The sequence below is a fragment of the Poecilia reticulata genome, chromosome 20, assembly GCF_904066995.2.
Source record: "Poecilia reticulata chromosome 20, P_reticulata-male-v2, whole genome shotgun sequence".
Classification (NCBI taxonomy): domain Eukaryota; kingdom Metazoa; phylum Chordata; class Actinopteri; order Cyprinodontiformes; family Poeciliidae; genus Poecilia; species Poecilia reticulata.
The window spans coordinates 10,010,316-10,028,744 of record NC_088849.1 but is presented as its reverse complement, the minus strand read 5'-3'; the positions used below and the strand labels follow the sequence as shown (position 1 = coordinate 10,028,744).

At 42.4% G+C, this 18,429-nt stretch overlaps 1 protein-coding gene across 1 annotated transcript in view; it reads right to left on the bottom strand.

Moving 5' to 3' along the window:
* The window catches only part of bmp6 (bone morphogenetic protein 6), a 56,348-nt gene that overhangs the window by 10,325 nt on the left and 27,594 nt on the right, over window positions 1-18,429 (bottom strand). The window contains exons 2-4 of the mRNA XM_008438685.3: window positions 12,904-13,096; window positions 9,443-9,591; window positions 9,063-9,260 (exon numbers count right to left, since the gene is read on the bottom strand). Of these exons, the coding sequence (XP_008436907.1) occupies window positions 9,063-9,260; window positions 9,443-9,591; window positions 12,904-13,096 (540 nt within the window). The remainder of the gene's footprint in view (window positions 1-9,062; window positions 9,261-9,442; window positions 9,592-12,903; window positions 13,097-18,429) is intronic.

Genomic DNA, 18,429 nt, shown 5'->3' with positions numbered 1-18,429 from the left:
CGAACATTTTACTTTCGTAAAAATTTTAACTCACGATAATGACTAACGGGAGCCCTGAGCTTGTTTCTCTGCAACGACACGGTCCCATCTGGGAGTGATGGGAGACAATAACACCCGAGCTGTGTTGCTCGAGTACAGCCTGCTTGAAGCTTCATTGCCTCATTAGCAGCCAGTCGCCGCATGTTACGCAGAGCGGGCTTGTAATGTGGGAGTCACCTACCGGTCTGGGATAAATCCATTCTCCTGTCTCTTCTCTGGGTCTTTTCCCCTTTGCAAAGAAACTTTCCAAAGACATCTGATCTGTTTCTTACTCATTTTGCTGCTTGTGGCCTCAGTGTTGGTGCGCAAGTAACCGAGACTTCCAATGATTCACTTCCTGCTAAAGAGCCCCCTGGTGGTTGAAGAAAAATCCACATATAAATGGCTTACAGTCCGGAAAATACGGGAAATGAAAAAAATCTGAATGCTCTCTGGTATTGTTCAGGGGGCCGGACCAAATGTGGAGGCGGGCCGGATCCGGCCCGCGGGCCGTAGTTTGGGGACCCCTGATGTAGCATCATCCATGCGGGCTTTAACAATTAAATACCTGTGCACGTCCCCTGGCTTCTGCATGTAACACACAATATGTGGCGTGTTAAAATCTTGTAAAATATTCACTACTTTTTAGTGCACATAGCCATGTTATACACACACTTTCACACAGACCCCCTACTACTCCTTCATCCAGGTCTGCTTTATGATGCGTGACATTCAGCTTCGGGTCAAATCACAGCCGAGGGTGGAGGGTAGATGAAGCCGCTCGGCTGCCTGCACACTCATCAGGCTTCAACAGCAGACGCTACTTAATAAGAAGAAACACGAGGCTGCTGCAGCAGCGGCGAACATGACAAGGTTTGGAAATATTGTGTAATGACCTAAATCGATATTTCGTCTCTGTATATTACTGAAAACGAAACTGACACGACAAGGCTTTACGTAAAATGGAAATGTGTCCCTCTTATCAGTGAATCGGTACAAACTCCAAAGAAAAACATTTTTTATGCAAAAAAAAAAAAAAAGCAGCATAGGATGACGATCTTTTACCTGTATTTCCTTGATCCTAAAAAGAGAGTTTACGATTTTACAAACAACACCAGAGGTGATTGTACTTCAGAGTAAGCAGCCTACTCTTTTTTTTTTCTTTCTTACACATCCACACATTTTTCCTTGCACCTCCTGGCCCTTCAAAGTCATCAGCATTTATAGTCTGTGGGGCTCTTTAAGAGGAATAAAGCTGATATTTACTGTGGGCTTTCATTGAGGGTAAAAGCCCAGATTTGTGGTGCCCATAAACCACATCGCCCCTTCCTGCTTGTAAAAATTGAATGCCACACAGCTACTGCTTAGCTCTGGCTCCCAGGAGGCCTCCATTCATTTTTTTCCCCTTCCCTCGTTAGAGGAGAGATGGAACAGAAGAAGAAGAAAAAAGGACAGACTACGTATTTTATGGTACATTATATCAACGTTGGCCATTCATGAATTCACTATACGCTTACTTACACAAAAAAAAGATCAGTTCCAAAAAAGTACATTGGATATTAAGATGTCATCATTTTATTTTCATCTTCTATACATTAGTCATATCCAATAGTAAATCACACCTATGTAATACATTAAAGAAATAATGTAAAATGTTTTCTGTTCAAAAAACTAGATCGTTTTTTTTAAATGAATACATTTGTTTGACATCGCAACAACTTTGTGGTGCAGAAACAAAACTGTCATGTTGTTCTGTTAGTTGTTTCTTTTTCATCAACAAGTTTGGAATCCACTTCATTCAAGGGAATCCACTTGATTTATTTATTGTGATGTATATGATATATTCTCTAACTGCAATGTTACAGTTTAAACTTGCATCTGTTTGTGTTGTGTTCAAGCTACCTCCGTGAACTGAAAATCTGCTATCAAAAATCCTAATTATAGTTGTTGGAAATGAATGACGGCTTAAACAAGACAGAGATTCACTAAAATCAGTAACTGAACCTGACTAGTAAAACTGTAGCTGAAAAGTGATCAGTATAAAGTGATCAGTATAAAGTGATTGATTTACATAAAGAGGTCTAAATATGGTGAAAAACGTGTCACGGTTAATGAAATATGCTAAAGCAAGCCTTATGTTCATCACGTTTCTTAAAATTAAATTTGAAAGATAGTTCAATTTTCAGCATCTAAATAAATTGAAATGAACTGGCCGACCCATAAACAACCATAACAGACGCCCAGTGTTTGGTAAGAAAGCCAAGCATTTGCAAATATTACTAATGGACGACTTAAAAAACTAAACATAAACCATAGTTTCTTGTTCTTCCTGATTTAGAGTCTGGCTAAATATTTGAACTTCCTGTTAAAAAAAAAAAGGATTTCCTTCAATAAAATGGTAAAGTGAATACAAACTTTGGCATATTGGAACAGCTTGCCTACCTGTGTTTGACTCTACATACAAACATCCTGCTAGACCACATGACTCCAGAACTACGTGCTAAAAACCCAATTTTCATTGAATCCATTGAGAAGGGGCAGCGGCTGCTGGTTCCCACCCTGCGTGTTGAATGGCAGAGGAAACACAGAAAGTTTCCTCAAAGCGGGACTCTTGATAAAACTGTAAACCGATATTAACCTGCCTCCACAAGGCCTGCCATTCATAACCTCGACACCCCCCCTTACGCTTTCACCGTGCCGCTTTAGGGGCGGAAAAAAGCTGTAAATTATATTTATCGCAAGCCGTTCCCGAAAATAGAAGATTCACGGGGTGCCATTTCAGACGGCGTAGCCGCAAGTGTTAGCTTTAGTGACATAAAAGGTTAGTTCAGCCAGAGAAGGACACCGCACTTTAGAAACTGGGTCAGAAAAGTGACCAGTTCAAGAAAGCCCAAAGTTCCCCGCTCTTCAGCTGACATTACTTCCTACAGACATTCGGTCTGAGTGAGACCCGCAGCAGCCATGAAGATATGAAAGCAGGACAGTCATTGCCGTCTTTTTTTTTTTTTTTTTTTACCCCTCCTAGTCCCTTCAACCTTTTTACTGACGTTTATCTTTCTTCCTGTCTTTCATCACAGAGGTTATTAAACCCTGCGATGGAGCTCCGCCATGTCAAATTATTCCAACGGTAAACAAAAAGAGCTCGGGCGGGGAGAAGGCGGAGGAGGGAGAGGAGAGGAGTGACAGATGAAAAAACACAGCTGGCTGAGCGCCGTGTTATTATAATTCTTTAAGCGATACTGTTAGCTTGGTCAGTCTTTTAGCTGCGCAGCTAATGACTAGCTACACCTAATTACAGGCCGCTAGGGCTGTGCCTGCCGGGACGCGGTATTCCTTCCCCGGATGGTTGTTAACCTCCCCCGCAGCTAGGAGCCAAGGGCCCAACCCGACTCCCATTACCTCCCCGGCCCTGTGCACCCACTAAATGCCAAATTAGCTTTAAAGGTGTTGTATTGTTCTCCTGGCGCCGGACGCGAGAGCTTTCGGTCAAAAAAAAAAAATATTCAGGCAGATGTTTTCAAAGAGAAAATAAGCAAGCAAATTTGTCCAAATATTCACGTATCGTGTGCGTTTTCAGGCAAAAAGGGAGCAAAAAAAATAAAAAATGATTTATTACGCTTTTGATCACGGCAATATTTCAAAACTAATGTTGCAGAAATTTATTTGGCTAATTCGATCCTTTTCAGTCATCTGGAAGATATTTAATCTCACGTGTTGTTTTACGTCCAACACATTAAAACTATGAACATGGGAAAAGAGAGGTCAAAAACCTCAGAAGCATTTCGGTTTAGGTAATCAAGCTTTCTGATGAACTGCCTGTTTTGGTAGTCTAAAGGGACAGAGTGAAGTTTTAAGATTTTCTAATAAAACAAAAGGTCAAATTAAGAAGTAAGGGGGAAAAAAACAAAAAACAAATCTAAGAAGTGTAACAAGCAGTTCTGTTCAGCCCCTCTGAGTCCACACCCAGGAACCACCTATTTCTGCAATCACTGATGCAAATCTTTTGGGTCATTTTTTGTTTTCTTTCTTTTTTTTTTTTGCCAATTCTGCAAAACAGCTGAAGCTCAGTCGAACTGGAGGTAGGACATCTGCAAACGTCAATGTTCAAGTCTTACAAATTCTCGATTGCATTTAGTTTAGGTCTTCTAACGCGTGATTAAGTTTCGCTCTAAACCATTTCATCATACCTCTGGCTTTAAGTTTAGGGTCCACGTAGCTGGAAGACCTCTACATCATCTTTGAAGCCTTTTGCCGTCTTTTCACCTAAATGGACCTATAAGTCTCACTCTGCACAAGCAAGACATTATAATAACTCCTGTGAGTTTAGATGCCCAACAATCACAAAGGATAATCCATCTTGACTGGGTTTAGCTCCTTATGTTACCATCAACCTGCTGTTTGTTCCTCCTGAAGAAAAGCATTTCCACAGTATGATGCAACCTCCACTGTGTTTTATGCTAGGGATAGTGATAAACAAGATGGTGTGTGGTGTTCGTTTTCTGCCACACTTTGTGTTTTTGCATGCGAGGCTTAAAGTTGTATTTAAATCTCCTCTGACCAGAGTTCACAAGTGGGATTACAATCTTTAGCCAGCTTTGGTTGCAGTGGATTTCATTTAGTGGCATCAATGTAAAGGGGGGAAAATGCACAGTGCAGTTTCAAATTTAATATAAAAGACTATATGGAGCAATGAGACACTGCATTTGCAAGAAGGTAATTAAGTAAAACGAGATGCGGAATAAAGCTCTCGCAGATATTTTAATCGCACGGGTCAGGAATTTGCGCTTTAGGTAGAAGAGGATGTTGTTTTTAGAAAACACAGCATGCTGAAGTTCTCAAAGGCATCTGAACGGACGCCTCTGTGGACGCTAGCAGTTAAAAACAAACAAAATGCTTCCTCCTGGCCTTAGAAATGGACCGACTTCTAGGTGAAATATTCCCTTTAGCTGTGTCCTGAACTGACACGCTGCAGCGCCGGTGCCAAACATTCAGTTGTTTCCCCCGTCCAATTCAAACTTCTCCTCATCTCAGGAGTGAGTGATGCCGTATTGAAACCATATGCCAGCCAGAATTCCTCATGGATCCTCCCATCCAATCCCAGAACTCCTCTTTTCTAGCCTTGGACGCATGGCTGTCACAGGGGAGGCGGCGGAGAGAGGGTGGGGAGGGGGGTGCGCTCCCAACTTCCTGTGCAGGATCTAAATATTTACACTCCCAGTCGTGCCGAGTGGCGAGTGCAGCGAGGTCTTGATGTTTTGGGTTATGTAAAGTGCATTTAACCGATTGTCGTCATTGGAGAATTTCTTTGAACAGATTTGCTTTTCTCAGATATTCCTCATCCTCCTGATGCAAGAACAGTGAACCAAACGCAGACTCTAGCTTTCTGTTAGCTTACGAAGCCTGAAATGAGTTTCTCTTGAAGTCACTCCGACATGAATGCGAAGGTGACAGCCTGGCAGAGGAGGACATGAAGTTGCGTAACAAACCACGAGTTCAAAGCGGTGCCATCTTAAGACTCCGCCGTTCCTGCTCAGTGAGAAACCTGCAAGTTGAATCTTCCACCTTGTTGTTTTCTGCATTAGCTTGGTCTTTGGAGGAAGCCACCGAAGATGCTCTGAACAAATAGAAAACGGAGCCAGACAAACTATTCGCAGAGAGCAACAGTGAAGCACAAAGCCAACCTGTCCCACAAATACATCTGTTTACAGTGCAGATGTTAGAGTCATTAAACAGAGTCGGCGAAGCGGAGAAGAGGTAAATTGCTTCCCAGGTAGCCGGCCAGAAGGTTCTATTTGCAGCACCCCAGTCAGAGCTGGGTTTTGGCACCAGGCGGCAGAAAAGCTAGTCGGCTTTTTGGGTATGGACGCTGAACCGTTTACGGTCTCATCATTAGCTTCAATTCTCATCATTAGCTTCAATTCTCAGCTCTGTGGATGACGTCAAACAGTTTCAGCTCCTACGAGAAGCACAAGTGTGCTTTGCTGATCACTTGTAGTTACAAGCTCAAACTTATTTTAGTCTGTCTTTAAACAAAAGTTTTCTCATGGCTTATAACCTTACCCTAATTTAAAGCCACATTGGGCAGTCTTTACTAGGGCTGCCCAATGTGCAATACTTGCAGATATATATCGATATTTTCTTTCCTAGAAAAAAAATCGATATTCATCTGCAAGTATCGTAACATCCAACTGTCACCTTGCTCACTCACTGCTTGATTCGCCGGGAGAGGGATTAGGTCATCAGGCTTAGAGTGATTCCTTCACATGTTAAGTGTCAAGGTTAAAAAGGTATCAAACTATTCAGAGAAGGGTACTTGGTGCACTTTATTTACTTTACAAATGCATGTAAGCTACAGTTTGTACTGTTTCAATTAAAAGAAACACGTTTTCTCACCACTTCTTTGATTCATGTTGTCCAGCTGTCGACTTTTAAGTCTGTGTCCATGTCCAACCAGAGCCAGGTATTGTGTAGTTGGTGCTTTTAATCAGTTTTCAGTTAAATTAATTCATTCCAACTCTATAACAGTCACAGAATGTCACCAAAATCACTCTGTCCCTCTAAAATGTTTCAGAAAATCGCAAAAGTGTATTGAATTGTATCGTTTGCTGAATATCGCAATATATATTGTATCGTGAGCAGAACAACATGTATTGTATCATATAGTGAGATTATTGTATCACTACAGCCCTAGTCTTTACGTTACCTTTTTTACATATTTGTTCAAACTGTCACAATGTAGTGAAAGTATGTTATGAGACAGGTAACCTGTGAAAAGATCAAACTCTTTCTCCCCTCAGTGCTAATATTGCACATGTCAAAAACCACCACAGAGCCAGTGTCTTAGCGCAGTAAATCATGCTCATGTACATGCTACTAAATGTGATAATGGTGGAGAAACAACTTAATGTTTCAAGAAAAGTGTTTACCTGCCGTCCTCTGTTGCCATGCCAACTAGCCTGAGCATTCATGGCAGGCTCTGCAATCAAAAATAAGTTGTAGCGTATAGCAGAGAGCAAGGTGGAGGTAGTGACCAGCGTACACAAAAGCTTGATTGACAACGCCAAGACCCTCCTCCTGGCTCTCATTGGTTGCTTCTGACCGAGTGGTGCATTTCAATAGTTAGCACTGGGAGCACTGGGAGAGGGCAGAGGAGCTACTTTTTTTTTTTTAAAGATTATCTGCTTCATGTTATTTTGTCATAACAGTGACAGTTTTAACAAATATGTAAAAAACATATATATTTTTTAATAAAAGATATATTGCACCTCTGAGCTTCTCCAAGACTTTCTGTCTGCTGTGAATCCACCACAGATGGTCAAAGGAAACAAACTAAAATGCAAAGAGCTTTTAAACTGAAAGGGCAAGAACATTTTGTAAGGTACCATCTATGATAACGCTATATGTGTAGAAATCTGCTTGCCTTCTATTTAAAGTATAATTGTTGATTTCCGTCAGACATGATTTCACCAAAGGTTTTAAATGATCTCATCAAAAATAAAAAAAAATGTGCATGATTTTTCCGACTGCGTTCTAGTCCCCAAAGAGGACAGTCACTATTGCACATCCAAGTTATGTCTTGAACTAGTCTGCAAGTTCTTTTTCTGACTGGTTTAAGAAATGAGCATCTATTTTTTGCATCAAATAAGAATAAAATAACATGTTTCCAGTGGGAAATTACATATTTGCTTAGTGGAGCTGAGGGGACACTGCCGGGTCGACAGCTCCCTCTCTCCTGCTGCTCCCATCCAACGATTTCCGTCGCCGTGGTTTGCGAGTCGTGTTATGACTCATCAGTCAAATCAGGCAGCGATCAAACCGATATTAACGGCGCGCCCATCGAGCGCCAGCGCCACTCACACAATAAGCCCTCGCAGTGGCAGCTTGGCTTTAAGCGGCATCGAGTTGGGGTCACAATTACTCAGCAGGTGAAAGGTGGGCGGGTTTGATTTCATTTGAAACGCTCGCAAAGCTAATAAGATGAGGATTATCCTTCCTCATTACATCATCCGGTAAGCTGCTCGAGGAGCGAACTGCAGTGGAGTTTAAAGATGAGGTCACCTGTCAAGACAAACCACTGAATATTTAGCAGCTCTGTTCAGAATGAATACTCCCTTTATAGTAGACCGAGGTCAAAGTGCCCTGCAAGTGGATGCATGAAGATTTTTTTAAATTTTTTTTTACATTTTTGTCACATCACAACCACAAACTCTTGTAGGGATTTCGAGAATCTTTCGTTTTCATCTCTACTGAATTTCATGTGACTTTAGTGTTTGTCCTGATGCTGAAATGGCTGTATGAGATTATTGTTTGTATTTTCTTTTGTTATGTTGACCAGAGAGCTGTGACCCGAACTTCCCTATTTCAGAATAAATAAAGTTGCTCGATTTGATTTGATTTCTTCCTCATGTTTCCAGCTACACTAGCATTTGGTTGCTCCGGGTTGTATTTAAAGGTATCAGACTGAACGGGACCACGCTTTTCTGGTTTTTATTTTTTGAAGTTTTAAAAATAAACTATATCTTTTCTGTACCCACCACGATTAAGTGCAACTTTGTGTTTTTCTACCACCTAAAAGGCCCGTAGAATGTGGATGTTAAATGGCTGTTTTACAAGGCACCGTGTACTATGAAAGCCAAAAAACGCTTCCCTTCCCATCGAGCGCAAACAGTTGTAATAAACATGCAACTTTTCTGACACTTAATTCCGAGTCCAAACCCTCCCAGCAACAGAAATCACCTTCATAAATCACGAAGGAGGCTGAATATTCAATCTCCTTCTATCCTTAAGGGGAAGCTGCAGGGAAAATAAATCCCGCACATCATCCCTGAGCTATAGTTTCCGTCTAATAGTGGCTGATTACAAAGAGATCCTGTGCAGGTCGGGTCCAATTCATCAAGTGCTTCTAACGGAAATACCTTAACCAGACAAACCGTGTGCAGGCTGGACATAATTCATGCATCTATGGAGGCAATGTTGAGGTTAGTTTTGTATCCGTCTGCATTCACTGGCCATTCTGAGGTCGGTTAAGGTTTTTGCACACTGACCTGTTTGGCCCGACCCTCTGGACGCCTCTTGTGGTTGTGTGGAGCGGTTGCGATTCTGGTGCCGCCGTTTCCCGCCGGCGGAACGGGCGGAGCGGATGTGGACCTCGCTGACCTTAAAGAACGCCACCATGAAAGGCTGCCTCTCCAGCGCGCCGTCTCGTCCCACGAGGCCCGCGTCTTTACAGCTGATGGTCCGACCTGCTTGGGAAAACAGGCAACTCTTAGATAAGTTAATTTTGAATGTTTTATGATCCGTTTTCGTTTCGTGTTGTCAAAAGGAAGTGAGTTATTTAAACTGATGGATATTCACTGAAATTTATTGACCGATCTTGATCAAAACGTCGATCAGAAACCGGGCTGAGAGTCGCTGAGTTTCTCACCGCTACTGGTCTCCACGCTGACCTGCAGACCCAGGTTATGCACCGGACTCATCACCCACAGGTTGCTGGTCGCCGTGATGTCAAACTCCAGCCATCCTTCCTCAGCGGCCCAAAGCCTCCGGGACTCCAGCAGGAACAGATCCGCCTCTCTAAGGCAAACAAAACAGCCAGAACTTCTAAAAACAGGCGTCGCACACATACAGGTGCAGTTGAATTGAGTTGTAGTAAAACTGTCTTGCTCAGTTTACTATTGGCCGGGGAGTTTTTATAAGTTTCTGTATGTTTTTAAGGCCAAATCTCCCTTTAAAGAGGATTTTTTTTTTATCTCAAGACATCATGTATAACGTCTTGAGATCATGTATCATGACTCTTCAAATTTAAAGTTTAGCTGCATCAATCAAAAACTCAAATTGTCATATTTGAGTTTTTGAAAAACAATTTTTTCACATGGAAAGCAAAAAAGAACCTAAATATTGGACACCACAACAACAACAAAAAAAAAACAGTATTCCATTCAGATCTTTGAACGAATCGATATTAGCTGAAAAATCCCAGATAATTCTGGCATGGGCCAGATTCTCTCCGCCACTCTCTGTGACTCGTGTATGCTAAAATCATTCACGATATTTTTTCTGTGCGAAGGAGTCGAGCGGACTGTGTCGAACGAGGGAAAGAAGTGTCACTCGTTAATGAGAAGCGAGAACTGAGGAGACGTAAGAAAAAGGCAGAGCGTGGAAGATAAGAGGGCCCCGTCCTCCCCCTGTCCCATTAGAGACGGTAATAACACAGCAGCGGGCCCGTGGGACCGTCCTCCCAGAGACGACATCAAAGCTCCGCAATCATCCAGGTGTTCGCAGAATGCCCCTGCAGTCATGTCTCCGCAGCCTCGCTTTATTGGTCTGTAATGAGAGCGTTTCTGACAGCTTCCGCATGAAACCCCCTCCGCACGCAGCTGGGCCAGGACGCCGACGCTTCGCACGCCGATCATGTGACGAAAAAAGATCTCCACCTGAGATCCAGTGAAACTTTTTAGTACAGACTTCTTACACAAACTGGAACCTATAATTAACTGGAGGTTTGGGTTTTTTTTCGGATTTGGGGTGAGCGATTGAACATATCGGAATATTTTATTGTATTGTGATAACGACAACAACGATAAGAACTATTTATTGCCTTTTTTTTTTTTTTTTTTTTTAGGTAACTGTGTGGTTGTGATCATATCCCCACAAACACAAATGCTGATCTTGAAAACCATTTGCGTTTGTCATGCTTTTTTAGGATGGCAGTCGCATAAAGAAGGATGACCTGTTTTGCTAAACTGCACACAGTAACTACTGCATTTAATCATATTTATTGCCATTTTCATTGTGGAGAAAATAGAAAATCTTACAATCCCAAAAATACAGACAGTTTTGGGGGATTTAAAGCGGCATTTAAGTGGAATTTATCACAACGATAAATCGGAATTCCCTTCATGATAAGATATTCTTCATGAGAAATTATAAACAATAGGATAAATGTCCACCCCTAGTTTGAAACCGCTTGTTTAAACAGATCTTGTTGGCTGCTTTGCTTATCTTTATATGCAAAATAGAAGAATTTTCTGGTCCTTTACTAAAAAGGCATATTTGCAAAACTAATGAACCAAAATGTGAGTGGGGTTTCTTGAAATATCAGTATTCATTTCATTTTAAGACATTATATAATTATTTTTTATGGTAACCATAAGTTAAGTGCTCTATGATTGGTAAAAAAAAAAATAAAAAAAATGCTGATTAGCGGTCAGCAGTTGGGAGTAGCCTGCCTTTTCTCATGTCAGCTCTGCCACATTTTTGGCATTGTAATCTCTCGCATTCCTGGCCTGCTGCTCAAGAAGCCAATAGAATGAAAAGAACAAAGGGCGTCAAGCTAATTAAACACTCCATCATTACAGCTCAGAGCCAAAACGGGAGTCAGGGCCACGGGAAAAGTTGATAGGCTTCCTGCAGATTTGGCGATTGCAAAGTTACAGTTTAACGTGTAAAATTAGGAGAGGGGAAAAAAAAGGTCCTTAAAGCTAAAGATCTTTTACTTTTATTTCACTTAAGCCCCAACTTGGTAACCCAACAACATCTTAACCCTCCTCTTGTCCTCATTTTCTGTGTATAGGGAAAACACATACAAATCTCGGTCATTTTGACCCGAGGACAAAATGAATTCAAGAATGTGAAGTTTAAGTAGCTGTCTGCTCAATTACCACGTTTTAACAACGAGCGGTAAGATCTAATTCTCCTTAAAATGCAGATGTGTGGGCCTTACAGATTGAACACATTTAGCAGATACTGAGCGCTAAAGCCGCATAGCTCAAGGTGTCTTACTACATCAATTCTCCGTTGCCTAGGGGCCTGTTGAAGCGAAGCGACTGAGAATAAGTTGAAATATATCAGAAATTCTCTTTACGTTGTTTGTCATGGAGCAGACTTCCTGAAACACCAAACCCATTCAGAGACGCTGTTTATCTGCCCTGCAAAGGTAAGGTAAATATTTGACGTGCATCAGCTGTGGTTATTTAGAAGATGGGACTCTTTTAAAGCTGAAGTTATTTCTGCAAGAAGGAGGGGAAGGATTTGCTCAGCTTTGCATTATAAACATGGGATGAAGCGATGGACACCACACAGGAAAGCAGAACGCCGTTTCTAAGCTGCAGGAGTTTCACAGCAAAAATTCAGTTTCAGTAGCAAACTCCCATCGATCCTTTTTTTCTTGTAAATACAAACTGCATCCCCTCTGAAAAACGTATCTGTGGGTTTACAGTCTCAGCTGGTTTCCTGTGAACACCTCAGAGGATTGTTGGAGGACATTAGTGAGCAGCAGCATCATGAAGACCAAGGAACACGCCAGACATGTGAGGGATGATGTTGTTGAGAAGCTCAAAGAAGGGTTAGGCTACAAAACAACTTCCCAAGCTTCGAACATCTCACACAGCTCTGTTAAATCCATCATCCAAAAGCTGCGAGTCCACCAACATTTGGCTGTCTATCTACACTTTCGGATGGGACAACAAGAGAACCAGAGAAGCAGCCAAACGGCCCATTATAACTGTGGAGGAGTTCAGGTGTTATGGTCTGTTGACAGTACAGCTATTAGCACTCTACAAATCTGGCCTTTATGGAAAAAAAAAGGGAAGCTATAGCTGAAACAAAGCCACAAGTCTTATTTGACGTTTATACACGCCTTGTAGGAGACACAGCAAACACCTTTTGGCCTCAATGTAAAAACTCTGCCGAGGTATTAAAAAGCTCAACGGATGCTACGACTTCTACAAGGCGCTGAGAGTTTGTAAAAACATGCCTTTATTTCATGTAGGGCAGCTAACTAGTTTAACCATGAAATCCTGGAAGTTTCAGTAACCTTGACATGGGGAGATATGAATCATTTTTGAAAGAGCCAAGAGTAAAAGGCCTCTCTTGTGTGGCTCGTACCTGTCAGGGTGCTCCTTGACCACCTGGTAGACTTTGAGCATGAAGGTGTCGTTGCGAAACGCTTGGCTCACGCACTCCTTGTAAAGGCGGAACTCGGCTGCCGTGATGGCCTCGCCCTCTGGGATCTGCGACAGGTTGAACTTAAACTCCTTGTGGTGACGCCGTTGCAGAGAGAGCTCCCGGTCATACTCCACTGCGGGAACAGGAAACACAGAAATACAGGGGGAGGGGAAGTCAACAAGACTGTAGCATACAACTAAAACTCATCATCACTTTTTTTTGTAGCTGCACTCACAGTCCAGACATATGAGTCTACAAATAAAGACCAAAGTATATATATTTACAAACAGGGATTTCTGTTTAAATATACAGCAGAGACTGATGAGCGGATATCCTTTTCGCAGACGCTGCTCTGAGGTCGACCACGGAAGTCTTTCATGCATGTAAAACATGTGATTTATACATGAACTCTACTAGGTTTTGAGGCTTTCACCGCCCCAAAAATAAATCCCTGTTATCAGTTCGAAGTGATTTTTTTTTTTCCTTTTCTTTTCTCTCAGCACCGGCGAACTCGGAGACATCTTCTGACAATGTGTAGAGGACAAAAACTCTCCCTGCTGTGCTTCTAATAGCAATATAGGTTATAATGATACCGTGCGCCAAGAGGACTAGGAACTTTTCACAGCTGGATGCCTTAATCCCAACTTGAGAGACTGGACGGTTTACACAGGAAGGAAGAAATCCGAGTAAAAAACCCGGGGCCTGCTGCATGCATTTCTTGTTTACAGGAGGAGCTGGAAAAAGGTAAAAACTTTCACAAAGTTATTCCCTCAGAACCTAAAACCCACATTAGCAGGCTTTTGACTGAGGAGTTTCTCATGCGTCTCATCCCGCCAGAGACACCAACACACGCTATCATCATCTCTAATCCAGCTTCCAATCAGCGCGGAGACATTCAGTAATGTGCGGTTTCACCACAACCGACTTTAACTGCAGACTCACTGAGAACCGTTCCACCAACTCAGCTTTTCACCCAATAAAACTGGCTTCGAGCGGTTTCCGGATCTCACCCAGAGTCGCTGCTTTTGCGCGACACGGTTCAGCCACCTTTTGTCGGCGAGGCTGCCCGAAGAAATTGCACCACTCCGAAGCCTGGCGGGCTTGGTTTTTGTGCGACCGAGAGACTAAAAACAGTGGGAAACTACTCGCTCGGTCCTGCGTGAAACCAACATCATCTGTTTACCAGGAGCCGTAAAGCATCCTAATTAGATATGCTGAAGTTCATTTCTTCAATGGAGGTTTCTGCGGCCGATTCTGTTGGCCAGACTGAGCAAACTACCACAGCTGCAAGCAATACTTAGGCAACATTAAAGCGCCTCGCAAAAGTATTCACGACGACGGACCTTTTTCACATTTTTCGCAAAGCGTGAATGTTGACGTATTTCTCTCGGGATTTCATGTGTGCGCAGATGCAAAGCACCTCATGGGGACGCGTGATTTTATTGACACATTTTATTAATAATGATCTTAAAAGTATCACATGCAGTCACTTTGATATCTCTAAGTAAACACATTTGTGAAATATTTTAAAACTAATTTTCCAGAGTCATGGCGCTACGCCACGTGTCAAACTCGAGGCTTGTGGGTCAATCCGGACCTTCCATAATGATTTCTGTGACACCGCGGTGCTATTGTGTTGGCTAATCACGCAAAGTTATACCACTTGTGTTTATGATGTTATTAAATATGAAAAAGCGTTCTGATATGCAAGCAGCTAACAGTTGCTGGCCACCGTGGACATGTACAGACATCTGACCTGATCACAGTTTCACAGCACATCACGCCTTGGATAAGTTTACAGCTGAAACCTCAGTTTAATTTGTGCTTTTAGCCAAACGCTTTAAAGGTTTCTGGTCACTTTATGATGTGGAGACCCACCCTGTGTGAGCCGGTGACACGTTCTGGGAACAGAGCGTGTCACACAAGATAAAACTGTGCAAATGTGAGAACACTGGAACCAGTCAGGCTTTCACAGAAGTGCCAGCCCCGCCTCGGACCCACACCCAGGAAGGTCAACGCTCCCCGCCTCCCCCACTCCTCCTCCTCTCCCCAGGCACCTTCAGCTCTCGTGAACCAAGAGCGAGGAGCCGAAGACGTGTCAGTCAAAAACGCTCATGCATAATGCATCTCTGCGTTGCTAAAAAACTTGGTCAAAACAAATTTTCATCACCGAAGCATCTCGGTTTACGGCTGCCTCTCCGTCTCTCTGCGGCGCAGGAAACCACCAGTTGAGAATGAGATGTTATTCGCATCAGCGTCACTGAGACTTCTATCAGATGTGACAGTGATCGTTTCATCATCTTCCTCCAAAAGCTGCCCACACACACACACACACGTACACACACACACACACGCACACAGCAGCGACTGTGTGTGATAACAGCTCGGCTCTTGTGTTGACGGGTAGATCGATCCACTAAGCCTGTGTGTGGAGGCCTCAATCAGAGGTCAGGCTACGCAGAATGACTTTACAAGACACGCTGTGCACCTCTGGGCTCGAACACAAACACACTGAAATTTTACACTGCGCCATTTAACATTCTAGTGACTTTCTGGCTAGAAAACGTTTGATAAGCTAGATGGGATTGTGAGAAGAGTTTTGTTTTTTTTTCCCCTCGGTGTTCAAGCATATGTGATAACTGTTAAATGGAAAAGTAAAGAAAAACCCTGATGTAAATGTAAAAAAAATTATCATTTTAAATATTAGCAGTTTATTGGCAAGAGCTGATTTAATGAGTTCTTAAACAACAAGTGTTGTGGTGCCACCACTGCTAGTCAGCTGGCTGAAAGAAGGAGACTACGTCTCTTCAAGCACAAATTTGACAGTCGCAATTAGGAAACTAAAAGAGCATCCGCTTTCACTCTTAGTGAGGGAGTTAACACATCTTTTAAACCCAGAGCTAACAAACTACAAGATAGACATATTATTTATAAGATATGACATATATAAGAAAATGCACTTTGTATTTTAATGTCTACAAATTGGCCCTCTGTCTCTTTAAAAACTCCTTTTTCTGAACCTCCGCCTTCAGGAAGTCATCACAACATGGCTCCTCTATTAGCCCTTTAGCAACGTTTTTATCAGCGTTGCACTGAGGAGCAACTCCCATCATGAGCTGAATAGCTGGGAAATGAAAGGATTTCCTAAACATGCATGAAAGAATCAAAGCACCATAAAGTTAAAAAAAGTCGATTTCACATATTACTTCCCCTTTAAGCAGAAAGATTCATTAAAGGCAAATGAAATATTTTTAAAAAAAAATCTCTACATCTGTCATTAACAAAGTCTGTCCATAGTTGTTTCTCTCATTATTTGACAGATTTCTTTTGGTATTTTTCCCATAATGTCACACAAGGAACCAGTGTGTGTGTTTGAGATGTCTTAAAACACAAACAATGACATCACACTTTAGGACTTCCCAAATTATTTAAAGGAATTGTAATTTTACCGTGAGAAGACGTTTGAGTTTGTAGAAAGTGATAGAAAAATGTTTACGTTACGGTTTTATTATTATTATTATTTATCCAGTACAGTGTGAGTCACCATCAGGTTTCAACTGTATTTGGAAAAGTCCTCTGTAGAAAGTGTGTGAAAAAACGACAAGCAAGAGGGAAAATGAATACCGCACTACAACACGCCGAACGATTAAGAACCAATCAGGGAAAAGCACGTTTGGACTTCAGTAACAAATGAATGAAACTTGATTTCCCTCACAAAGACAAACAGAAGCCAAGCACAAGGAAACTGAGTCTTTATGATCCTCTAATGAAGATGCTCTGAGAGTTGCTTCGAATTTCCTGAACAATTCAACAAATTTTCTGGTAGCTGCAGAGAAATAGTTCTGAGAGCCCCTCAGCAAAGGGGAAAACACTTTTCCCCTGGATGAAAAACCCGTCCGCAGATTTCATTAGGCTTTAATGAAATTCACAGGACGCGTTCCTTTAACGATTATTTTCCACCAAACCCAAACGAAGCCTCCAGGCACCTCGAGCTCACTAAACAACTCAGCGGGGCCCCGCTCATCAATCAATCAATCATTTCTGTAAATTTCGGAAAGGGGAGTCGTTCTCGGCGGCCGCACAATTAATACTATGAAATACAGACGCAGGCCGAGTCTCCCGTCTCACATCATGGTGGGTTTTTATCACTGCAGCCCTGTGTGAAGCAGCCTGGGAGCCGCAGCCTTCCTGGATAAGTAGCATTCCAGCTGCTTCTCCGCCTTCTCAGCTTGAATTTCGATTAAAATCCACCGAGGGTTCGCATTTAAAATCAAAAGGAAGTCTTCACACGGTGCGCGCGGGGAGCGTAACCTCTGCGCTAATCCACCGTGACGTGAGCTTTGAGACAGAAACACACAAAAGGGAGAAGGGGATGTAGGTCTTTAGGATGATCCAGGGAGGAGGTCGCCGGAATAAACCGAACAGAGAAACTGTCCCCGTTTGAAAAAAACACACGAATTACAGAGTTCAGTGACTCACTTAAATATTTTTGCCTTTCACTTTCATCACCGTGAAGGCACAAAGTGCCAGTCAGACCAACCATGAAACCTGACAGCATCAGGGGAATTTTATGATTCACCAGGGCATGGTGGGTGATATCATCGGCTACGAGAAGCAGCGCGCCATACGGGAAGGAAAAACAAACCAAAAGGAAAAGCGAGTAAGGAAAGGAAAGCGGACTGAGACACGGGTGCCTGATAAGAACGACAGAAAAAAGGGACAAAACGCACAAAGTTCTGGGGAACGAGAGTGCTGCAGACTGAGTCATGGGACAGACGGGGAGATTGGAAGGGACAAACCGGGAGGAAGGAGAGGAAAGAGTCGGCCTGGACTGCAGCAGAAAATTGGAGCGCAGGAGATAGTTGCTGACAGGAAGAGAGTGAGTTGGAGGATTTGCAGAGTCCCCTGGACATTTTGACAGTAGCTGTTCTCTCGTTTCCACCTGCGCAACATCTGGCTCTGCTGTCTGCTTCTGCTGCTGCTGTAGGTATCATGGCTACCCACACACACACACACACACACACACACAGCACGCAGAGAGAAAGGGTGATTCCGAGTAAACTTTGCTCTCATGTTTCCATATGGCTCCTTTTAACAACCTAAATTTTGATTTATTATTTGAGAATATTAGTGGTTTAAAAGGTCATTATAAGACATAATGCACAGATTTCTTTAAATAAATCCCATTGGGAAATCAGTAAAGAATGAGTGAGTTTCTTAACTTTAATTCATCTAAAAACCCAACAAATGTGCTATAGTCTATATAACATGACAGAACCAACATACCACAGGTGCCAGGTCCAGTTTAAGAGCAAGAGTTTTTCTTCATGAGAGCTTTGAAATATGAGATTTTAATGAAGCCTGAAGATTATTGCATAAGCACCTTGGTGGAAAAAAACAGTTTCATCAAGTATCAACCGAAACTCTGTACTCTAAAAAAGATCACCCTTAAGAAACACAAGTGTC